The 25,540-nt window shown below is 41.0% G+C and overlaps 1 protein-coding gene across 1 annotated transcript in view; it reads right to left on the reverse strand.

Annotated features, from left to right (window-relative positions):
- The window catches only part of atg7 (ATG7 autophagy related 7 homolog (S. cerevisiae)), an 81,060-nt gene that overhangs the window by 51,753 nt on the left and 3,767 nt on the right, over positions 1–25,540 (reverse strand). The window contains exons 7-14 of the mRNA XM_072452666.1: positions 25,094–25,240; positions 22,984–23,072; positions 20,101–20,222; positions 18,559–18,649; positions 10,790–10,934; positions 9,626–9,784; positions 5,418–5,612; positions 2,695–2,937 (exon numbers count right to left, since the gene is read on the reverse strand). Coding sequence (XP_072308767.1) covers positions 2,695–2,937; positions 5,418–5,612; positions 9,626–9,784; positions 10,790–10,934; positions 18,559–18,649; positions 20,101–20,222; positions 22,984–23,072; positions 25,094–25,240 — 1,191 coding nt within the window. The remainder of the gene's footprint in view (positions 1–2,694; positions 2,938–5,417; positions 5,613–9,625; positions 9,785–10,789; positions 10,935–18,558; positions 18,650–20,100; positions 20,223–22,983; positions 23,073–25,093; positions 25,241–25,540) is intronic.

Consider the following 25,540-nt stretch of genomic DNA (forward strand, 5'->3'; position numbering starts at 1 on the left):
CTACATGGACTCTTCCGCAGCCCATTTTACCACAATTAAACATGTATTTTTTGTTTATTTTTCAGGATCACCGGAGATTTGTTATAAAATATTTCCATGTGTAGCATTGTTTTACGTAGCAATTGGTGCTGAGATTAGCATGAAGGCTAACGAATATGTAGTAAAAATATAGTGGGCCACAGCCTTTTAGCCAGGACATGTAGTTCTAATTTGTAAAGAACCACATATCCTACTTAAATCAGAGAGCTGTAGGGTAAGCTTAATGTAAAGTAAACATGGAAAAGGGAATGTATACACGAGTTAAAATGAATTGTTCTTGTTTTGAGTTATCTTGCCTTTTGTTTGAGACCAGTAAGAAATAATGTAAAACCCAAGATCAAACAGAAACGTATAAATAGTAAAATACTGGAATTACTTCTGATGCGTAGGATAGTTGGTTTCATCCTGAACATACTCCATGTTGACACAACCGTATCCAGTGACATTTAGCAGCCTTCCGCTTATGTAATCCTGATTTCCAGTTAGTCACAATCGACATCTTTATCTCGTGGCGTGTCCAATTTAAATGGTAATTTCAATATGACTTTTGTTTTTCCTTGATAGCAGACTGCAGCTAAAAGACATTTAGAGGAGAACAAATCTTACAAATGGATCTGGGCTTCAAAAAACGCATTTTGAACGATTTGTAAATGATATTGAATCTCCCTTGGGCCACAAAGACTGAGAGGAACAGTAGGACATTATTACAAGGTTGGTGGATGTTTTGTAACGTGACACTAATACAACAAATGGGATTTAAATTGAGATTTGATGTAGTGGAAAAACACACGAGGGCGGTGTGTGAATTATAATTACAAATAGACCACTTAAAAAGACGTTGGATGTATTTACTGTGTAACTCCATTCTACTTCCAGAGAGAGACGTTTTATGTAAATAAACTCGGTACTGTTCCAGTTCTAGGTGCATATGGTTAAATTTGATTGGATATTATCTGTGGTGATTAGTACAAGTTTTACGCAAAAACAAAAGCAAATATTTTGAGAAATAAAAATCCGGGTTCTGAAAGATTTCTTTTTTTTAAGCTATTCTCAAGGGGCATATTGAAGTTTTCAGGTGAAGGATCTGAAATGTTCTTTACTCCTTTGAAATGTTTTTGTTTGTTAAAGAATTGGGCAGACTGGCAGCCTTTCTTTTGTCTTCCTGTGACCAGAACAGACCCTCTACCAGAAAACGAACGTCTTTAATTGTAAAGTTGTAAATTGTATGTATTTTACAAGCTGCACAACAACACAAACACATATGAGGCGTATGAGGACAGCAATCTCGGTCTCTCCAACGTAAAAGACTGTGCTTTCATATTCTGAAGAGGAGGCAGAGGACAGCGGAGTCAGAGCAGACGACAAATGTAAAGTGGTCTTCAGACTGAAATTCTGAGAAAGAGCCACTTCAGATAGTTCCATACACAGCTCGAGATTTTAGGGAGTGAGACAGAGGAAAGTGACAGTGACAGAAAATGTACCCTTCCCTGGAAATGAGAACACAAGGACAAAACTGTTGAAGGTTAACTGTGGCCATTTGTCAAAAAGTTTTTCAAGATTTGGTGTAACTCATTTTCCCCGGCAACAGTCCTCACCTTCCCATTTGCTGCATTCAAAAGTTATGTTTCATTTGGTTTGCGTACGCCCACACAAAAAAGAAAAAAATAACACATTCACTCAACTGTTATTGTCATTGTGAAGTCAATTTAAAAGTGTGAGCGTAAAAGATGTTGACCTGTGATGCAGCAAAGCCCACAGGATATAACAAGGCTTCGTCTGTCCCACACAAACAAATTAGCAAACCAATTACAACATGTTTGGATGTGTTTTTACTGCACACTCTTAAAACTGTTAAAAACCTTTTATTTCCTTTATGATTTGAATTCATTTCACATTTTAAGGTGCAAATGGTGGTCAACGGTGTACATTTTGCAAGAGACAAACCTCCCTTCAAATGTACCTATGTTTTTTTTTTCTTTTTTAAATTGTATTAAATGACTGTAACTCTTTTCACTAAAACATATGTAACATAATTATATGAACATACAATTATTTCCTAGCTTTCCCTAGCTTGACAATTTTGGTGAAATTTATAACAGTATTTTATTTTCTGGTTGGACATGGGCAGCAGATGGTCTTCAGGAACTGGGGAAAATGTTTCTTTTATGAGTGAACGTGAACGCACACAGAGATTACAAAAAATTATTGGAGAACTCAAAAGCTGCTGCCCGACTTCCACACTTCACCTGATGTGGAGATGAATTCGAATCAGTTGGTTCTAAAACAAAAAAAATAACATTTCTCTTTTGAGGAGGCTAAAAACAAACCTTACTGGTCAGTTCTATTAAACGCTGCGAAAAAGCGGACTCAGTGATTTATCATTCGTCTTTCAAACTAGTCATAATGCAGCAATAAGTGCAGGAAAACCCCAAACTGTTAGTAGCAACCATACTGTATGAAGAAAATATCATCTAATTTACACAATAGTTATTATCTGAAATAAAAATACCTGTCAGCGCCTTTATTTTCTTAGAACTGCCACTCGACTGCTTAACATTTAGGTTCTATCCCACCAAAGGAAATGATAATGATTTTTAATGCATCGACCTTCACTAATTGTCTTTGTAATGCTGTACGTGTAGTGCAAGTTCTCACGTCTCCCGGTGCCACTACGTCGTTGCAGAAGTAGCAGCCCAGCTTGTGTCCGGGGATGTTGGAGAAGAGGGAGGAGCCTGGCGTGGAGGGGGCAGGGCCAGCTGGAGTGGACGCACAGGAAGAGGCGGAGGAGGAACAGGAAGTGGAGGAGATGGCCGAAGCGCTGTCAGTGACGGGCGACTTCTTCAGACCGTGACGCATCACCACAAACGTGTCGAATCCCAGAGCCGCGTTTATCACCAGCTGAAACCATACACAGTTTTTATCTATAAAAAGTGGAAATAGCTTACTGTGGAACATCATTTTATATTTGGGACATTCTAAATTAATCTAAAATAACATAATAAAAGAAGCAGGACTGTGGTCTTCCTGTTGCATATGTACAATAATTATTTTACGCCATGCCGTAATGACAGCCTATTCACTTTGAAACGTTGACTTCCATTGTGGACACGGGGATATCCTTCTGACAAAAATGCAATGTAAAAGATGTGCATATTTCATTTTGACGGCAGCCAAACTTTGACCTTAAATTGAAATTAGAGAGAGAAGCTATAAAGGACAGGAAGTAACCTATTACTCAATTCACCTGACACAAGGCAATTCATAAAAAATAAAATGGCAAGGACACAAGGACAACTTCTTTGCCGAGTAAAAGTTGAAGTCACAGAAATGTAGGAATAAAACTAAATAGCTGAGTGGCTTTGTGAGGTCTGAGGCTGCTGCAGATTACAAATGGCCACATTAGTTCTGACCTGGAACAAAACAGGGAGATAACGGGATAATAAGACAAAACCTTTAACTGGAGTCTACCATTGTTACACAGCTCATGCTGAGTCATAAAAATAAGAATATAATTTAAAAATGGGTGCTGTTGCAACGTTCGACTAATCGAAACTAATGGCATGATGTTGTATCAGTAAAGAATAAATATGAGGAAAAATGGCAAAGTTAACTGAATTTGTTTCGCCCTCTCCTCACCTCTTATCACCCCATCCTAAGATAGCATAAATGTCTACTTCAAATTGATCACTTTAGCAATTAGCCATGGAAAAATGCTAATGCAGTGCGATTAAATACATTACGTTAAGTGTATTCGACACGTTCTCTGAAATGTTTAAACATTTTTGGCTGCAACGGATCAATCTGCAATCTAGTCCAGACGTTCAACTTTTTATGCCAAGTAACATCTAAGAAATATTTACCACCAGATCTTAACCTATCTGGACCATTCCCGCTCTAAAGTAGGGTTGAAACTATTACACTATGATTTAAGGACTAGCCAACATTTAACAAACACTATCTGGAGAAGGCTCCGTTTGGGAAACACTGGTCTAGACTTATACAAACTCTGTCAAATTGGGCCACTCGAAAACAATTGGCTTATTATGGGATAAGAACATGTAAAAGAGAACATGAATATGTCATAAATCTTACCATAAACATAATTTTGCATGCTCTGCTCACAGAATATATATGACTAAGATGTAAAACTGAAACATTGTAAGCTCAAACTTTCCCTTTTCAATGCAACTCTAAATTGTAAACCAAAAAACTAAATAACTTCCTGTGATCAACTAACCCCCATTAAGAACAATAAAACAACAGCTTGTTAACCTCCTAATTAAAAAAAATCTGTTCAAATAAGCAGAAATGATTAGATAGAAAAGATGCTTTAGTTACTAATCTGTTCTAATGGAATAAGAAAGTCCAGAATAAGGGGCTTATAAATATAAATTAAGACCAATTAGCACTTGTCACATAATGCTGCTCTTGCAAAATGGGGTCAAACATAGTTCACTGTTTTACAAGAGAAAATATGCAGGTCTTTTAATAAGTGCAAACTGAAGACTTTAATTTACATGTTGCAGACAATAGCCATAGTCCTGTTTACCGATTGTGACAGTCAGGCAATGTGTTCTAACAGGTTTTTAAATCTATCAGTTTAGGTTTTTTGTAACATTTTTTACCATAAACAATATCTAACCCAGGCATGTCCAAACTATGGCCCGGGGGCCAAATGCGGCCCTCAGACCAATTTTTGTTGGCCCTCCGGCTTCCTGCTAAGACAAACAACAAAACGTTGTACTTTTTGCTGTAAAATTGGGAAGATTCAAGCATTTTGATGTTAAACCAACCTAATATTAATGTTCCTAATCTTATTAAAGGCGTGGAGGCTCAACAAGACAATGTCAAATGCAAAATTTCTGATGATTCACTTTGTCATTCAACAAATTCAACATCGTCAGGTTTTTGTGGCCCTATGCTACGTATGTGTTTCAAAATATACAAATGAGTGCAGAAGCCAATATATGGATCAACACACTAAAATTAGCAGATGACACGGTCATTGTGTTACTCGGCTCGAATACTGAACTTGGTCCTGTGGCGTCAGATGTTAACGCTTGATGTGCATGCTCTTCCAAGACCAAAGAGATGCGTGTTGATTTTAGGAAGTCCCCAACTTCCCTCCTCCAGCTTCTTTTAACTTGCAAGTCAGTTGAAGTAGTGCAACAGTATAAATATCTCTAGCGTCATCAGTATTGTTTTGTTTTGTTCTTATTCTGAGTGGTCTGTATGTGTGGTGTTCTGCTGCTGCGAATCAAATTGCCCCTCGGGAATGATAAAGACAACCTTCAACCCATTTTCAAAACAATGATACGATATGATCTAGATTTCAATAAGTTGACCTCCTCTAACTGCACGTCATTAGTTGTCAGTACCTTTCTTTTGCTGGCAGCGATGACTGTGGGCAGCCAGCGACTTTCTCTGGTGTCCATCAGGAGGAAAACCACGTCGTGTTCAGAGACGAGCCGCTCCAGCTGCTGAACGTCCTTCTGCGCCTGGGACACTGTGGCCTCAGAGAAGTTCACTGGATGACCCGGCATGGGGATGCTCATGATGAAGCCCTCTGCATTCTGCCCACAGAGCAAAACATTTGTCAGTCCTAGCAACACATTTTCATCAAGCGCACAGTAAATATGTCAAGATTAACTCCTTAAAATTGACATATCAGGCACAATGGTGGGTTTTTATTGGATTTTGATTCTGACTTGCTTTTGGTCACCTTGACATTTGCGTTTTCATGTCATGTCCATGTTTTCATGGGGGTTTCTTCTTGAATGTGTGCAAGATCACAAAGAATTCTGACCTAAATTGACACACATGAGTCAGGTGCAATTAGTAGAAACATCAGCAACGTGAAGAAAATGGGGCTTAGAAATTTTGCTTTGGGGGGAAACATTTTTGTGAAGAGGAGATGGGCAGGCTGAAGAGGCTGATGGTTCTGCTGCTGCAGTGAAGATGGACAACAATGACAGATAAGTGGCACTATAATAACAGTGAGAGTAACAGCTTCTGAAAGTTGACTTGGTGTTATAAATGGACTGCCTATAAGCAGCAAGTAAATAGTACAATATAGAGGTAAATGCAATGGAAGAATATGACTCATGAGGCTGAAATAAAAAGGTTTCTTGTTAAATACCACTTCAACACTGAAGAGAAAGTGAGAAACAAACAGATCAATGTTCAATAAAGAGTCATCACAGTGCTCTCTTAAAGTAGCATTAATTCAAGTTATTGTTCCATTCAAACAGAACGGAACTGAATAGAATTCCACAATTAAATTGCAATTAGAACTATTAAATAGTAAAGATTGCGATGTCAATGAAATAATTGACTCTGCCAACACCAATATGAATAAATGTTCTACCGCTTGTTCCCGTTAAGGGTTGTGCGGGTGACTGGAGCCTATCCCAGTGACTTTGGGCCTTAGGCGGAGCACACCCTGGACAGGGGCCAGCACAATCATGCACTCTCACATTTATTTAACAAGGCCAATTTAGAGTGGCCACATGCATGTGTTTGGACAGTGGGAGAACCCGGAGAGAATCCACGGTAACACAGGAAGAACATGCAAACTCCACCCAGAGAGATCATGTGTGTTGGTCTGAACTTTTTATGTAAATAATTGCAACCCATTAAAAAGTATTTCATTTAATTAGTTTAGCAGTACATATTTCAGTAATCTAAAATGTCCTTGCTGGATGCGTTTAGAACTGAATCCTGATTTGAAATAACACGTTCCTCTTTAAAAAAAAAAAAAGCTCTATGAAAAATTGCAATCATTTCTTTCTGAAAGTGTGCGAATAGAGCAAGTGAACAAACACAAATGTACAAATGTGCAAATCATTGCATAAAATGCTATGCTTTAGGTAAACAATGTGTTGATATAAATAGTAAACAGATAAATGTGTAACAGTTAAGCTAAACCTAGATAAACCTATTTATTAAGCAAGCAAGATAAAAATAGCAGGAGGTGAAAAAATATAATTGAAAGTTAAGAGAGTGCAATCTCCTAAAGCAAAACTATGAAAGACATCAATACAGCTCCTCTCTGAGTTTGTGAGGCTGAAAGTGAAGCGGGCGCAGGTGGTCAACATGAAAAGCCCAAACAAACAGACGCCACAGAGGAACCGTCTGAAAGTCCTGCTTCTGAAGAGCCCGTTTACTGCCACTCAAACTCTGGACAGGTCAAGAAATGAAGACTGGAGAACAAAAGGAGTAGATTTGTAAGGGTTGTTAAAAAAAAAGAAATAATGAAAAAGAAAAAAAATAATACAAATAAAATAAAGGGATACCCAGATACTAATCAATACTAAGACGAGTACCAACTAAAAAGCACAAATAGCATATCATTTGCAGAATTGTTTTTAGATGATTTGATCTTTTTGTATTGGCATCGAGTTTTGAGCCTATGAAAGCCTGAAAACAGAATTTTAACACTTTGGAATGAAATTATTAAACTTTTGTGTACATTTTATTTGAAGTTTGAATATTATAATTGCCATTGTCTTTGGTATGACAATCTAAAGTCATAAAATAAAGCATACTATATACAGTCATATTGTTGTAAGTCCCCCTTTTCTTAAATAAAATATATAATCTGCCGTGTCCGTTTGGAAGTAACTTTGATTTCAATGTGACTGAACTTTTCTGTAAATAACACCAAGTTCTGAAACAATGACTCATTCGAGGGCATCAGGCGTGACAGCTACTTTCTCAACAGCAACTGCAAATGGACAGAGAGAACATGCGAGAAAGAAAAGGGACAGAAATATAGACCTACTTCACTATGGGTGATATTAAAGTACTAAAAAAACGCACGCACGTACACACGCACACACACAACATACTGAAATAGCAAATATAATTACGTTTTAGTTAAATTGTTTCAGCTTCAGGCGCCATTTTGAGCACTTTTCACCACTCAAAAGATGTGAGATTTTGTTTAGAATAATGGCAATGGAGATGAACATGAACCATAAGATAAATAATAATAAATAATTGAGTGTAGAATAGAAAAGCATGCAGTATAAAATAAAACATACTTTAATGCTAAATTTAAATTTGAAAAATCCCTAGATAAAACTGCATTTCTCTGCGGCAGTGACCTTTTTAACCTGTTATTTGAGACATTACTTTGTTCGGAAAGGTCAAAAAAGATTTATTATCCGAGCCACAAAGGAACAGTGGACATTGTTTTTTAAAATTAAGTGCATGCATCGGCACAGGTTAATCCAGTACAATATGAATATGCAGTGAAAGTGCATTTGTTTAGTATTTTTTTCAAATTGTGGAGAGAACAGTGAGGCTGTCAAGTTATTGTATGAAATCTCAAGAGAAAACATCTCATGTTTTGAAGCCATTAAAAGGTTCACAACGTAACTTTTCCCGTGAAGCATCAGACATCCGCTTGCCTCCATTTGCATGTTCTACTATATAGGGCAACATACCACTCACGTCCCCACAGATCAGGGGCCTCATCTATAAAGGAGTACGTAGAAATTTGCTAAGCAAGTGCATAAACATGCCTAAAACACCCACCACAAAATTACACTTTATAGCTCGCACCTGCAGCTGAAATCAGCCTACACAAAGCCACGTCATGTCAGGCACTCTCCACAGCCCCAAAACGCCCTAAAAAGGCCATGCAAAGTGACTTCTGAGTGAGCTTTACATAAACATGAGCTGATAATCAGCAGCTGACTCAGACAGAGGGGACAGAGAGCAGCAGTCACATCGAACTTTATACAAAAATTCAAATAAAAGTGACTGCATTGATCCCCCTCAAATTTACTTTTGAAACAACAGAATAAATTGTGTTTTAGACACCTACACTTTACACTAATCAGGCAGGCTTTTTTGCAGATAATGTTTTGGTTATGCTTCAGACTTTTGTTTGAGTGAGCATGAGGTTTGACCATGGCTCTGTTCACACACATTAAGTGCACATGGAGGTCTAAATGGTCAAAGGAGTGAGTGACACGGATGCCCTTCCTGACTGAGCGATAGCAGCGTGAGCATGAGTGCAGGTAAAGAACAAATGACAAAAGCATGTGACACATGCCAATAAAAATACATGTGGACTGTAAAAACATTGGTCACTTCTGTGAGTGTGCGCGCCTGGGTCTGGCAAAGCATTATTTCATTTATTTAAACAGGGGGACCATTAAGAGCAAACTGTCTGTTCCAAATAATGAAGAGAATTCTGAGTCTGGGTCAGACTCTGGGCTACATGTTGTACATGTGGGATCATTTGAGTCGATCCAAACATAAAGACAAATTAACGTATTAGATCTAAGTCTTGCCTCAGCGTGTCATTCAAACAAACCTCGCTCATGTGCTCAGTCTGAAGCAGGAGTTTTATCTTAGGTCAAATCGTGGTTCATAAATCCATTTACAGATTCAAAGGAACTTCTCTGTCACAGACACAGACAGTCACAGTGCGACTGAGAGAGCACCGGGAGTGTGCACACGCTCATGTTTCATGTGTTGTCCAGAACAACGAGTGGAACGAACAGCTCTGTGTTTAGGAAAGTAAATTTTGCACAATATGTGTCCTTAAAGTATTTTTAGTGCTTCCACTTACCACTCCGGGAAAGATCTTGTTGAGACGGTCCACAGCGGCCGTGGCCTTGGACTTTCCTCCTCCCAGACAGTCCTCAAACTCGTACAGAGGCTGACGGACGGGGTTTGAGTACGAGATCTTTGCATTGTCCACAAACGTGATGTGTCTGACGCCCCAGCCCTGGAAAACAAAGTCAAAAACATCACTCATTTGTCATTTTTACATGCTATTAATCGTCTCAACATTTTGATAATTTACTGTAAGAGATCAGCACATTTTTCTCAAAAGTCAGCTAAATGAACAAACTTAACCTAATAACTTAACAAAATAAACAAAATCATGATTCAAGAATTTCACAGAATGGCAATGTTTAGGCAAGGCAAGGCAAGTTTATTTGTAGAGCACATTTCATACACAAGGCAATTCAAAGTGCTTCACACAGCAGGAAAAATACTTGCTGGTATTTACAGAAATTTGGCATACATTTTAATTAAGGCAATGAAAGTTTATTCGTCAAGCACAATTCGTATAGAAGGCAATTCAAAGTGCTTCACAAAACAGGAAGACAATGTATTAAAATCACAGACATGACAAAAATCACAAAACCTTAATTTCTATTCATTCAATTTAACAATTTTGCTGGCAAGAATCATACATTTTGTCCGTGCTTCGTGATCCACCAGATGGAATTAAATACTATTATTCAAAACTGAAATTTAAACAAACAGAAAACCTTTATTGAACGTGTCACAAGGAAAAGAAGAATTAAGCTCCAGCTAAGAGCATTTTGACTGTATTTTGCTGTTCTATAAAGCCTGCAAAGACAGTCAGCATGGATCCAGCCACCTTTATTATGATCAATACTCTATTTCGTGTGAGGAAATAGTAATACATTTTTCACTCTTCTTTTAGTGTCTAATACTGCAATTTGTTTTTAAAACCCTGTAGAGTTTGTTTGTTCTCTCCCTCCGATCGTTCAAAAAGATACCCACATAAAAGTCAACTCGTAAAACCACATAGTCGGGAATGGATTTGAGAAGATATGGCCAAGAGTCTACGTAGACAACAACCGCATAAAACGACATTACTTCTTTCCAAAAACACCTAATCAAATACAAAACAAATGGACGAGAAGGAAGAAGGAAAAACACAGTGCCAGATGTATTAAGTTTGAGGTGTTTTTACCATGAGTGTCCGGGCCACGTTGCAGCCCAGAGTCCCTGCCCCGAGCAGAAGACACTTGGTGCTGATGACTTTGTCCAGATCCAGAGAAGGAACCAGCCTCCAGCGCATCAGCTTTAGATTGAGGTCCACCGAGGATTCAGCAAGTCTGAAAACCAAGAGGGGTCGTTGATATTGATACAAATGAATATCTGGATTTTATTTTTTAAATGTTGCATATCTATAACAATATTTTAAATATTTGAATGTGCTGATGAAATGTTCCTGTAAAGGTCTTGGTTGAGGTTCAAGTATTGAACAAAATGTAAATGAATCATAAAATGAGGAGGGCAGACTTAACGTAACACTTTATATCCTTGTTTGACACAGGACGTTTCTGCTCATTTTATAATTAATGATCTCAATAGTTTTAATTATTATTTAATATACTTGATATTCAAATGAGCATTTCCATAACAAGCATTGCAATATATTATTTTTTCTTTTTTTTTGCTACTACAAAACCAAGGTATTTTAACGCATACCGGAATGTTGCCACTCACTCTGTAGATATAAGGAAGAAAGTGTGTGTTTAAAGGGTGGGTAATATCACATTGTTCATGATATATCAACATATTTATGAAGGGTGATATGGCATTTTAATATTTAGCTATAATTTGCATCTAGAGCACCGTAGAAACAAAGTAAAAACACAGATTAGTAATGGTAAATAATTCAACTTTGTCAAATAAAGTTTCCTTTTCTCAAACAATAGCAACATTAAAAATAGTGCTTGGTTATGTAAACAATATTTCCACCAATACATCAATTCAAATAAAGTATCATACATGTTGAACCTTTTGTGGTGTCCAGTCTCATTATATTTACCCAACAGGTGTCTTTGTGTGTATGGTAATTTGGATCAGTAATTACAATATTTCCTACAATGAGTATAGTGGGCCAACGTTAGCAACCAAACGCTCTTGTCTATTTAACAAGCAAGGAGTGTTTTTTTTCTCCAAAGATTACTCCATTAAATGGATACATTTTATAACTGATCAACTCTCTGTTCTCTCACGCATAAAACCATGATGAGTTTAAAGGTGCACCGTGTAACTATTCTGGTGGAGGGTCTTACATATTCTTGTCTCCATGGAAATGTTATTGCTTTGCCTGGAATGTCTCGCAGTATTAAACATATTTTCATGGAGACGAGCAAGTGGACTCACCAGGTCAGATCTGTGGAGAGGTGACCCCACTCAAAGAGAGAATACCTGTTCTATTTCATACCTCCTGACCGCCAGAGGACGGTGCTTAGCACCTGGATATCTACATGTGCGCAGCACATAGGTCGAGATTAAATATGCCAATAAAGTCACTTCGTGGACGTGGGTGACGTCAGTACCACCCCATTTGTATACCCGATTGCACCCAGCGCTCTTTTCTTTCTACATTTCTTGCATCGGCGATAGGTCGAAGTTCCTTCTTTGGAATATTGCTTTGGATTTCAACCCGTTCTTGCTTGGAGCCTCACGTATTGGAGCTGCGCGTCGCGTCCTCCGCAGGTTGCGAGACAGTATCGCATTTTTTACTGTTATCATCACCGGCAGTGAGTATTTTTTGCTAATATTGATACGCTGTGTGTTGACACCGACTATTACTAGCTGGCTAGCCCTCATATGCTGGGCGGCCAGTTTTCTTAGCTAATTATGGGCTAGTCTGCGGACTTTGATAACATTAGCGTATCTATTCAGAGCCTGCTAGGCTAGTACACCAGTGCCTCGTGAGTGTTTTTCGCTCCTGCGGCATCGCCATTTTGTGAGTGTTTTTTAATGTCCCCGTGTGATCTTGTCATAACCTGCGCCCCGTGAGTGACTCCGCTCCTGCGGCTTGACTGTTTGGTAGCTTGTCTTGTTGCTAGCTATACTTCTCAACCAGTGTTCCGTGAGTGCTTTCCGCTCCTGAGACACCGCAAGTCTGGGACTCGTGAGTGTTTCTCCCGCTTACTAGCCTGTTGTTACTACCTCAGTTTATGGCGACGGTAGCCTGTGCGTGTTCACCCGCACCTTCTGATTAAATGCGGTACATGAGCCAGTAACTTGTGAGTGTAATTTGCTCCGGAAAGCTCACAACATGATGTCATCTTTGTTGCATGGTTGCAACACTTGCTTGGCTCCTCTAAGCCCAGAAGATGGCCATACTCTATGTCCACATTGTCTGGGGATTGGACATCTGAAACAGGCTCTCACAGAAGATGCCTGTTTTAACTGTATCTCCATTCCACTGGCAGACAGGACTGCTAGACTGGCAGCGGTTGAGAGTACTATGCCTAAACTGACTCTTGCCTCTAGTCCTGTTAAGGACCATAAACGCCGCAAGCATCCTCACATGGAGGCCCCTGCGCCCAAGAGAAGTCATCCTGATCAGGCATTGCCCGCCAAAGTGGACACTTTGGCTTCTGAATTTGCTCAGATTAAGTCTTTGCTCCTCGGTCTGAAACCTAGTGGTCCTCCCACTGTGCCATTCTGGATGATGAGGAAGACCAGACAGACTCCAGTGCTGATCACCCTCAGGAAGATGCTATATCCATTGCTGCTTCAGAAACTTTGTTCAGAGCAGATGGTGCAGATGTTCTGGGGGATCGGGTAGAAGGCTGTCACTCCCCTAACTCCTCTGTTGCGAGCTCCAGCTCCTCAGACCTGGAGCCCTTGGAGACAGAGCCTGAGTTTTCCTCTGTTCACCAGGCTATTCAGTTGGCCTTATCAAGACTTGGAGTAGATACACCTGTGACGGCTGTTCCTACAAGTGCCTTTTTCAAAGTCTCCCAGAAGCCTGTATTCAGCGTTCCGGCCTCTTTGCCATACATTGAGGAGCGCCAATGATGTTGGGCAGATCCCAAGTCGTTTACTCATTTCCCAAGGGAATGCAGGAGTTTGAGTGCTATGCAAGATGCAACCAAGTACGGATTGGATTGCATGCCCTCCGTTGATGGCACTATTGCGGGCCTGGTTATAGCGCCTGCGGATGCTGCTCGACCGGAAGCCCGTTGCCCCCGTCCTCAGTGCAGAGTTACAGATGACCTCATTACTAAAAGTTATGATACGGCGGCTCGGATCGGTCGCCTGGGTAACTCCCTCTCTCATCTAGCCATTGCCCTTTCTCAGTCTCTGAAAGAGGCTGGAGCTGATAATGCTGAGTGATGCTTCACTTCAGGCATTTGCTTACATGTCAAGAGAGCTTGGAAGGCTGATGTCCACTCTGACCATTGCTAGACACCAGGTGTGGCTAGCCCAGTCCCCCCTGTCAAGAGTCTTGCAGGGGTACACTTTGCACTTTACCTGTTGTGCCAGGTCATGTGTTTGGACCCGCTGCCCAGCAGACTTTGGAGCGCCAAGACAACAGCCCAGAGGTGCTAGCTCTTTTCGTCCAGCGGCAAGAGTCTCAACCTTGCCAGGATACGGACATCCTTCTGATGGCCAAGGTCAGGCCAGTCCACCCTCTCTCCAGCACACGTTTCGGCCACCAAGGGGCAGGGCCCCAAGAAATGACCGCCAGGTTCGCCGGGACTGCCGCCCCAGGCCTCAAGGCAGCCACAACAGTCGAGTTTGACACTCTACATCTGGCCCCCAGCAGTTTTTGCCAAAGCCACCGCGGTCGTTGGGAGGCCTTAGTTACAGACCCGTGGGTGCTTTCAACCCTATTCGGGGGCTACAAAATTCAGTTCAGACGATGTCCCCCAAAGTTCGAGGGGGTAAAAAGAACCATTGTTTCCGACCCAGTAAGGTCCATGGCCCTCCGACAGGAGATTCAGGAACTTTTGTGGAAAGGTGCCATTGAAGTTGTTCAGAGTTCAGAACAGTTAAAAGGATGGGGGTTTTCATCCTATCCTCGATCTGAGGCGCCTAAATCATTGTCAAGGTGCTATGTTTTCACATGCTGCGTACCACAGATGTCCTGCAGTCGGTCAGGGAAGGGGATTGGTTCACAAGTGTCGACTTAAAGGACGCTTATTTCCATGTACCTGTGGCACCACACCACAGACAGTTTCTTCGCTTTGCTTTCGAAGATCAAGCATACCAGTTCAGAGTGCTCCCCTTCGGTCTCACTCTAGCGCCCCGTACATTCACCAGGTGTGTGGCGGCAGTTCTTGCGCCTCTTCAAGCCCGCGGAAAGAGAATTCTGCCGTACTTGGACGACTGGCTTGTGTGCGCGCGGAGTCGGGAACAAGCACTTGGAGACACTTCCATTCTACTGTTAGTAAATAAGTAAATTTTATTTGTATAGCACCTTTCACAGACAGAAGTCACAAAGTGCTTCACAAAACACAAAATAAAACAATAAAAACACAAAAAAACTTACAGTGAGCAATACATATACAACAATATACAGTCAAATCAGTCCCTAAAGCAAATGCAATTAAAAGGCTTGACTAAATAAAAAGGGTTTAAGCTGACCCTTAAAAGCACAATTGGGGCTTTCAGTGAACGTTGCAAAGAGCTCGTTGATTCCCAGCCAAAAGGTAATCTTCATTGGCATTGCCATCATATTTGTGACCATAAAGGCTTTTCCGTCCCCTCAAAGAGTGACAGATGTCTTGTTTCTCGTGTTCAGAGAAATCAGAGAGTGTAATTCGGTCTGCTTCTTCAGTTGATGGGCAAGCTTACATCCTTGTCAACATTGATACCTCTGGGGCTTCTGTACTTGCGCCCCTTAAAGATGTGGCTCAACAATCTGGACCTGCATCCACTGCTGCACCAGCACAGATCTGTGCAGCTCTCCAGTCGGTGTCTTTGGCATCTCCGGCCTTGGGGAAACAAGGAGTTCCTTTGCAGTGGCGTTCCTCTGGGCTCTCTTCAGTGTCGTCGAGAGGAAGTAGTCAGACGCCTCACTTACAGGCTGGGGGGCTATTTGGAACCACAGGATGGTCAGAGGTGTTTGGAATCCTCGGGAGAGGCTTCAACACGTAAACGTGCTGGAACTGCGAGCTGTTCGCCTGGCACTCATGTTCTTCCTTCTTGCCCTCAGGGGGAGACATGTTCTTGTTCGGACAGACAACACGTCAACAGTTTACCACATAAATCATCAAGGAGGCACAAGATCTGTTCACTCACTAGTGGAGGCACGGAAGCTCCACCTGTGGGCGCTGCCCCATTTGCAGAGTGTCAGGGCAGTTCATCTGCCAGGCGTGTAGAATTGCACTGCAGATTTTCTCTTGTGGCAGAAACCACAACCGGGAGAGTGGAGGTTGAACCCGATGGTGGTGCAGGAAATCTGAGGGATGTACGCCATGGCGGAGATAGATCTATTTGCCTCGAGCGCGACAACACATTGTCAACTGTGGTTTTCCCTCTCAGAACCAGACAGTCCACTGGGGCAAGATGCACTGGCACATCCGTGGCCGGAATGCCTGTATGCATTCCCTCCCTTTCCACTCCTGTTGCAAATGCTACACAGGATAGCCATTAGCAATCACAGAGTGTTATTAGTTGCGCCGTATTGGCCAGGGAAGATATGGTTTCCCGTGCTTCTACAACTTCTCAATGGGAAACCGTGGCCTCTCCCTCAGAAGAAGAATCTCTTGTCACAGCTGGGAGGGAGCATATGGCATCCTCACCCAGAGCGCCTTCACCTGTACCTGTGGCCATGGAAGTCCGTGTTGACTTCTTGTGACCAGGCAGTTATCCAAACAATCCTGAATGCTCGTGCCGCCTCAACGAGAGCGCTGTATGAGAACAGATGGAAACTGTTTGTTAGTTGGTGTCGTGGGACTCATGATGTGGACCCAGTGCACTGCTCTGTCCCAGTACTACTAAACTACCTTCAGACATTACTTGATAAAAGGCTCCAAGGCTTACTCGAGTGCCTTCTTGGGATCTTCCATTAGTCCTAGAAGGATTGTGTTCCCCACCGTTTGAACCATTGGATGGGGCTCAGTTGAGATGGGTGTCAGTGAAGGCAGCGTTTCTGCTTGCAATCTCCTCTGCAAAGTGTATTGGGGAGCTCCATGCTTTGTCAATCGCTGACAATTGCATTCGCTGGAATTCTGATATGTCTGGTGTTACCTTGTGGCCTAACCCATCATTATTACCAAAGAGAGTCTCTACTCTTCACGTTAATCAGCCACTTTCGCTGGCTGTTTATGCTCCAGAGTCTGAACTTGGGGACTCTGATGTCAGTCCATTGTGTCCTGTCCGTATGCTGCGGTATTACATTAATGTGACTGCTGGGCTTCGCAAGACGGATGCCCTGTTTGTTTGTTATGGGGGTCACAAAAAAGGCTCTGCGGTCTCCAAACAGAGGCTTTTGACAGAGGGTTGGTAGATCGATACATCCTTCAGACGTATCCATCTAGGGCTCTTCAGCCTCCCAAAGTTACTTGCCATTCTACCAGAGGAGTGTCCACCTCCTGGGCCGCGCTGAAGGGTGTCCCACTGAATGACATCTGTGCTGCAGCTACGTGGGCTTCCTCCTGTACCTTCGCCCGCTTCTACAGAGTGAATGTGGCGGCTCCTCATCCAGTGGCTCCAGTGGTGTTATCTGCTTCTGCATTCTGCAATTAATCTTGGTAAGAGCAGTCTCTTCGTGACCTTGTTGGTATGAGTCATCCAGGTGCTAAGCACAGTCCTCTGGTGGTCTGGAGGAATGAAATAGAATGAGAGTTACGTATGTAACTAAGGTTCTATGAATTCCGGATGACTCCGGATGAGTTTTTGCGAGTGCATTTCGAAAAAAAAAAAAAGAGCGCTGGGTGCGTCAGGTATATATATATGGGGTGGTACTGACGTCACCCATGTCACGTCCACGATGTGACTTTGTTGGTATTTCATTTCAACCTATGTGCTGCGCACATGTAGATATCCAGGTACTAAGCACCGTCCTCTGGCGGTCATCCGGAATTCATAGAACTTTCGTTACATACGTAACTCATGTTTTAATTGTATTTTTGAGCACTAAAAACAGCTGTATTGAATAAATGCTTGAGAGAGAAGATAAATGTCATACTGTGGAACATTTCAGCCAAAGTAAAAACATATTGAATAAAACTATAGGCATGACAGTTGCCCAGGTGTCAGAGGTCGTCTTGTTAATCGGAAGGTTGGGAGGTGGGAGTCGATTCGATCCTTGAACAAGAGAGAGTGACTGGAGGTGGTCAGAGACTGAATGGCAGCCTCAACCCTATAAATCTGTCCCAGGGCAGCTAAAGTTTTTGGGAGTGTCTGCAGAGCCGCGGCTCCTGAAACTGCGCCGCTATTTGACCGCATTTTAGCGCCGTTTTAGACCGCGCCGGGTTAAGGTTAGGGTTAGGGTTAAGGTTAGGGTTAGGGTTAGCCATGAGGCTATAACGGGCTATAAAGGAAATGCCGCAGTCCCTTTTATTGGCTTTTAAAGAAGACGAGATGTTATACTAATTTTTTTAATATATGATGGGTTTCCTTACCATTTCCTTACTCAAATTAGTATTTTGATTGATTCATGCATGTTTTTTCACCTACGCCCTATCATACACGCCAGGTTAAAAAACAATTATATCTTGTTATATAAATACAAACAAACAAAAAACATGCCAATGAAAATCTGCTGCTTGCTACAGTGAAATGCCACAATTAAGTCACTGAACCCATTTCTATTAGTGTCATTTTAGATCAATATAGCAGTTTACAATGAACAAAATGTTAAATTAGACTCTACATATGTAGTCTAATTTTTTCACAAAAACGCATAATGTCCAGAAAAAGCCTCATCAAGAGCATTTCAAATTCTAGCTATTATATTTACTATGAATTCATGTTTACCTTTTAGGGTCCATACATTCACTCAGATTGACCATCCTGGGTCCCATGGCGCCTTTCGGGTTCTTCTCCCAGCCCACACTCTTTGGACAAGCTTAAAAAGAGCAAACCCAGGGGTGTATTTGAAAGATAGGAGTGTTTGTCTCTGTAAAGGCGTAAGGTTGTGCTGCGTAAACCCACACACGGGGCTCTTAAAAGGGACGTAATTGGGAAGAACAGGTGCTGAAAAGCTGCCATGCTACATGTCAGTGTGACATTTTGATATTTAGAAAATTGAATGCCTTTACCCAGACCCAGAATCACTATGGAAACAAGTTTCAACAAGAGGCAGCACAAAAACACAAAGGGGAAAAACAGCAGTGGTTGATGCAGAAGCTATAATTTAGATTTCATAAAAATGCCAGCGGTTTAAATTATAGTACTTTTAACAATAGTTGAACTAATTATTCTATGGCACTGAAATTATGTTGGGATTTTGAATAATACAAGAAGTTCAATACTGTATTTTCCTCAATGACTTACTATCGACAAATGTATATAGAACCTTAATGGTATATTTTAATTTCCCTGTGGTGACATGCGTCCTCTGCATTTGACCCATCTTTGCAGTGTCAAGAGCCCTCAGAGATCCGAGACAGGATATTTAGCTGGAGTTTTATCTGTGCCTGTGCCTGTGCCTGTGCCTGTGCCTGTGCGTGTGCCTGTGCGTGTGCGTGTGCGTGTGCGTGTGCGTGTGTGTGTTTAATCAGTATTTTATTACCAATGAAAAAGAGTTTTTCTCATTCCCTGTATAAATAAATGACAAATACAAATGAATGAATGAATGAATGTAATCTCTGTGTTACTTATATAATAAAACAAAGTAACTTAATTTGAAACTTTGAAACTTTTCATCTCTCTTGTATTCAGGGGTTTCTGCTTTCCGTTTTGGGGATTTGTGTATTTGAGGACCTTTCCCATGGGGCACTTTGTCTTACTATCATATCATTTTTCACATTTCTTTAGCATTTATTTTCGACAGTATATTAATCAAGGTAAGGTTAAGGTGAGTATTTGGGTTAGTGTTAGGATTAGGCTTTAGGAAACGCTAATAAGGCTAAAATCAGGGTTAAGATTAGGGCTTTGTGACATGGAAGGTTAGAATGCTATTATTTTAACACTTTTATTGCAGACGTTTATTTTAGACAACATATTTCACAATCAGGGCCAAATCAGGGATAGGATTAAGCTTGTCTTTAGGAACCCTTCATTTAAATCTTTGAATGCTAATTTAGACCCTGGACAAAATTCCCGGACTTTTAGGGAGTCACTTTTTCCAACTGAAACTATCCATTTTGTTTTAAATTGTTAATCGCTATGTTAACAGTCCCAATTTCTAATAAGAATGAAAGGAATGGATGAACTATTAAAAACCCCTTTTTTTTCATTTACAGGACAAATGGGTAAAATATACTACATAGAATTAAGTTTGGTGTGATTAAAAAAGTACTTAAACCATCTGTAGTGTGTGTACGTATCGGATAGAGAGAGAGCCTAATGTTTCACCTGAGTTAGGAGCCAGAGGAGGCAGTTTGAGTTGGAAAATTAAACTGTGATGAATGGAGCGACTCCCCTGCAGAGTCCGGTCTCTGAAGCACAGCACCTCCAACTCGCTCAGCTTTGACCCCCTGAAAAAACACATTTACAGCAGCACGGTGATTTAAGCATTAGGACTGCAAGAATAACTTTATAATGTGTATAATTCATGAGAGGGAAACTCCTCCACAGCGCCTGTATTTTTGAGTGAACGAGTATTGTTTGGCAGTTCATGTGCAGTTCATGTATACGTCTTCTCTCAAAGCTTAATGCTCCTGATCCGTTTCAAATGTTCACTGTGAACTAGGGATTTCAAGATTATTTGGTTAATCAATAATGAATTGTGATTCTTCAGGTCACAATGTAATCGGAAAAACTAAAAAATGATAACTGTGACCATTTTCCCTCCTCTGCCCCTCTGTCTCTCCTCTGTCTCTCCTCTGTCTCTCCTCTGTCTCTCCTCTGTCTCTGTCTCTCCGTCTCTGTCTCTCCTCTGTCTCTCCTCTGTCTCTGTCTCTCCTCTGTCTCTGTCTCTCCTCTGTCTCTCCTCTGTCTCTGTCTCTCCTCTGTCTCTGTCTCTCCTCTGTCTCTCCTCTGTCTCTGTCTCTCCTCTGTCTCTGTCTCTCCTCTGTCTCTCCTCTGTCTCTCCTCTGTCTCTCCTCTGTCTCTCCTCTGTCTCTCCTCTGTCTCTCCTCTGTCTCTCCTCTGTCTCTGTCTCTCCTCTGTCTCTCCTCTGTCTCTCCTCTGTCTCTGTCTCTCCTCTGTCTCTGTCTCTCCTCTGTCTCTCCTCTGTCTCTCCTCTGTCTCTCCTCTGTCTCTCCTCTGTCTCTGTCTCTCCTCTGTCTCTGTCTCTCCTCTGTCTCTCCTCTGTCTCTCCTCTGTCTGTCTCTCCTCTGTCTCTGTCTCTCCTCTGTCTCTGTCTCTCCTCTGTCTCTGTCTCTCCTCTGTCTCTGTCTCTCCTCTGTCTCTCCTCTGTCTCTCCTCTGTCTCTGTCTCTCCTCTGTCTCTGTCTCTCCTCTGTCTCTGTCTCTCCTCTGTCTCTGTCTCTCCTCTGTCTCTGTCTCTCCTCTGTCTCTCCTCTGTCTCTCCTCTGTCTCTCCTCTGTCTCTCCTCTGTCTCTCCTCTGTCTCTCCTCTGTCTCTCCTCTGTCTCTCCTCTGTCTCTCCTCTGTCTCTCCTCTGTCTCTCCTCTGTCTCTGTCCCTCCTGTCTCTGTCCCTCCTGTCTCTGTCCCTCCTGTCTCTGTCCCTCCTGTCTCTGTCCCTCCTGTCTCTGTCCCTCCTGTCTCTGTCCCTCCTGTCTCTGTCCCTCCTGTCTCTGTCCCTCCTGTCTCTGTCCCTCCTGTCTCTGTCCCTCCTGTCTCTGTCCCTCCTCTGTCCCGGTTCCCTTTGCACTCACCTCTTCCCAGCCCTTTTGAGTCCAACTTTTAAACTTGCTACGCTACTGACCACAAAATATGCTTCTTGTTCGCTTTGATCCCATGCACTTTTTGAGTTAAATGTGAAACATAAGTGCAGCGGTCAGTTAGTCAGCACTGCGCAGAAAGCAGTCAGTGTGTGACGCTCGTGGACCTGCAGTGGTAAAAGTGATCCACAGTGACCTCATTCACCGCAGTGACAGGTGAGTGACCTGCCCTGTCTGCACAGGAGGAGACAGAAGGAGGGGAGAGGAGAGCACTCAGAGGCTCATATATTTGTAGAGCAGTGAGGCTCTGTGTTGTAACATTTCTTCATAGCCTCATGCACAAACCAAATAAAGACATTCAAATTAAATGTAATTTTGCCTATTTAAACTAATTATTATAGTGGTAATTTGTATCGCTTTATTTACTTTTTACTTATTTTGAGGCTGTGGGGAAGCATGGTTAATGATTTACCTCCAGAGGGGAAGCGATTTCGACGGCACTGTAATGCATTTATTGGCCAGTAAAAACAGATTATGTTGAGTTGTGGTCTGATAACGTTTTTACTGGATAAGAATAGCTAAAACCAATTGAAGAAGTATTCGTTACAACACTTTTTCTGTAAACGTTTTAAAGAAGTGTCTTTGTGATTTAGTAGAAAACCCATTACACATACTAATAAAACCTATGGCTGTCAAATCACACTTGAAATGTCATCGGATTATTGCTGTATGCCTCATCTGCAGGTGTATATTACAGAGCCGTTTCACATATGGGCATAATAGGATTAACAAGAAGCTGTTGTAATGTATGAGGACGGGTAATGAACAATACATGTCCCATTAGAGAGGGTGAGGATTATGAGAAAGCTCGGCACTGTGCGTGTCGTGCCAAGCTGATGTATTAACATATGTTTTCTGTTCTTGGCAATATTGATATACATATTTTAAAGAACAATATTATGCATCATTTCCATTGTTATTGGCCTTTACTTTGGCATCTCATGTTTTTTTTAAGTCAAATTACTTTATCTAGCTCTGGCTTTTCCCACGCCAGGAACTGACCTTTGGGCTCCATCTACTGGCAGCAGAGGGAATTATATTGGAAAGAGAAACAGATGCTATCGTTTCTTCCAAATGCCAGCCAGTTGAAGCCACACAGTTGTAGTGGTTGTGATGTTACTGCGGACACATTTTCAGCTTCATTGTTCTTCTAGGGGGGGCTGTAGAATATAATACCAATATATGACTAATGACTAATGATAGCACTGATATATTGCTCATTCCAGCATAACAATTATTTAAAAGCACAAATAGTCTAATCAACTAGCTGTAAACTAAACTTTCTCCAGATTGCCTTGAGTCTTGGCTTTGCTCCAAACCACACACGTCTACATCTTGGGCAGTAAATGCACTTCTGTCGGTACGTTGAAAGACACATTCACGGAATTTACCATCTGTAAGCGATAAGGAGCAGAAGATTTCTCAAAGGCCAGCCCGGATGTTGGGACAGAGTACACGGATCATAGACGCCCACTGAAACCTGTCAACGAGAAGGACAGCACTGTCAGAGGTACAAAGCACACAGAAGAGTAAGAGGAAACACACAAAACCAAAGCAATGAATCTGAGAAATGTCCTTGTAAATTCACTGCATGTTTCTACGTCGCTTCTGGGGTTTTAAGGACACGTATGTATGATGAGAGTCAATTCAAGCCACATCAAATTTATGAAACTATAGGTATAAATTATAGAAACAACTGTGTGATTACTTTTGGAATCCATTTCCATGTCTGTCAAGAGAGTAAGTAGCTGATTATTATGACGGTAAGTGCTATGCAGCAGTGAGTGTCACAAACAAGCACTCAAAGTTTTGGATTAAAAAAAACATTACAATATATTAAAAAGACACATGTTAAACTTTGAAATTCTTTATTCTGAAATGTGTCTGCTTTGTAAAAATTGTCACAATGCCTGAGGCTTATTTCAACTACGATCAGAGCAGATGTCGATTTGTAAATTCTGATTTGATCATTCCCCTTAAATGCAGTGTGATGGGACAATACTTTCTCCTACACACAAAGTAGAACACACAACCAGTTACTTGTCAACATTAAGCACTTATAATGTGACGTAAACTCTGATGAACGAGTTGTAGTTGAGCAGTGTTTCCCTAATTAAATTGTGGTGTTGATAAGATTGTTCATTAATTTAGTGACGATGATAAATATAATTAAATTGATCTTAGAGCTTTAGAGGTTAAGCACAATAACAAATTTAAATTTGTGTATTTTAGTACTTCATGTTAAAGATGAGTTTGTTAGCATTAGAATTGTTATGCGATAATTGTATTTATGAAATGACTAATTATTTTAAATGCTTACAAATTAATTTGATATTTGTATTTTTTTAGGAGGATTTGTTGATGATGAATTATGAAATGTACAATTGTATTTTAGGAGGTGGCCTATTACTAATTATGAATTAAAAATGCTATAATGGAATGTTTACATTTTTCGGGAGGAGGTGCTGATGTGTGCTGCCCGGTGGTTTGGTGGTTAAGGCGGCAGCACACATGCCAGGCTCCAAGTGCAGTGGTGTTGTGTGTCCTCCCTTCTCCCTCATCCCCATTCTTAAACACTTATAATTGAAAAACTTAACTGATTGTGACTGTCGTTACCGTTTTATTGTAGTTCGATTGATGTGTGAGTATGCAATAAGTATGTTATTATGTCAATTATAAGCATTTATTACGTCGCCCATTTAGGCAACTGCTGTTCTGATTTTGGGCGTTACAGAAATAAATAGAATTTAAATAGAAAAATTCACAATATGCACATATGCTAGTGCAGCCCGCCGCAGTGTCATGAGTTTGAATCTCGACTCCGACAATTTACAGCATGTCCTCCCTTCTCTCTCATCCTCCATTTCACTCCGTCCTTTCCTGTCTAATAAAGCCAACGGGCAACAAATTCTTGCAAATAAAAAAAAAAACAATGTGATAATATGCGACAACACGACCTCTAAAGCCTGGAATGCTGAAATGTTTCAACTGTCAAGTGGGGGGGTTGCGCATGGCCCTCTGAGTTTTTAATATTCAATATGAAAAACAAAACAAACTTACAAGGTCCACTGCACCATTTTTCATCACAGATGGAGTAATGTGGATGTAGGCAATAATGTGTTCCACTCCGGATGTCTTAGACATGTATTGAGAGGTTTCTCACTCAACGATGACGCACTTTTCTTTATGGTCAGCTTTTTCTTCAGTTGCATATACATATTACATTGTTACAATATTATTGTAACAAAGCGAGGTCTAATTGCAATGTAATAGGCAAAAAAAAAAAAATCCAGATTATATTTTCTCATTTGATCAACTGTAATTTAACTAAATGTTTTTTACTAACAGATGATTGGCTGTTGACCGCTGGATTAAAAAAAAAACAAGCTGATTATTGAAGATTAGAAAGCTCGGTATCAATTAAAATTTGATTCAATGAAAAGTCATCGCATTAAATGTTAAATAAAACTCAAAATTAGCAAGACTGAGCAGAAGCATTACCTTCTTAGTTTCAGAGAAGAAAGAGTCCCAGTCTTTGAGATCCGCCGTCTGCACCGAGTCTTCACTGATCTTCAATAGAAAATAAGGGACTGCTGTGGTGCCCTTTTTAACGCACAGGTCATCATAGGCTACCTGCAGGGCTAAAATCTGTGAGACAAACGAGTAAATAACATCATGATTTCAAAATACCAAATTAATCTTTTTGGATGATGACATGGAGCATTACATTATAAAAGAATACATGGAATATATATTAAAGTGTACACCAGGGTCTGCTATCTTCTTGTCTCCTGATAATGATTTGCCTACAATGTGCCGCAGTATGGCATTAAACTTTAATTCCATGGAGACATGCAGGTAACGCCACCAGACCGAGTTACAGGTCAGATCTGTGGGGAGGCTACAAATTTCATAAATCTAAAGTAAAATAAAGTTTTATTCACTTAA

This window comes from Eucyclogobius newberryi, unplaced genomic scaffold (assembly GCF_026437365.1).
Source record: "Eucyclogobius newberryi isolate DKJ021-1_F unplaced genomic scaffold, fEucNew1.0.hap1 SCAF_19, whole genome shotgun sequence".
NCBI classification, from domain to species: domain Eukaryota; kingdom Metazoa; phylum Chordata; class Actinopteri; order Gobiiformes; family Gobiidae; genus Eucyclogobius; species Eucyclogobius newberryi.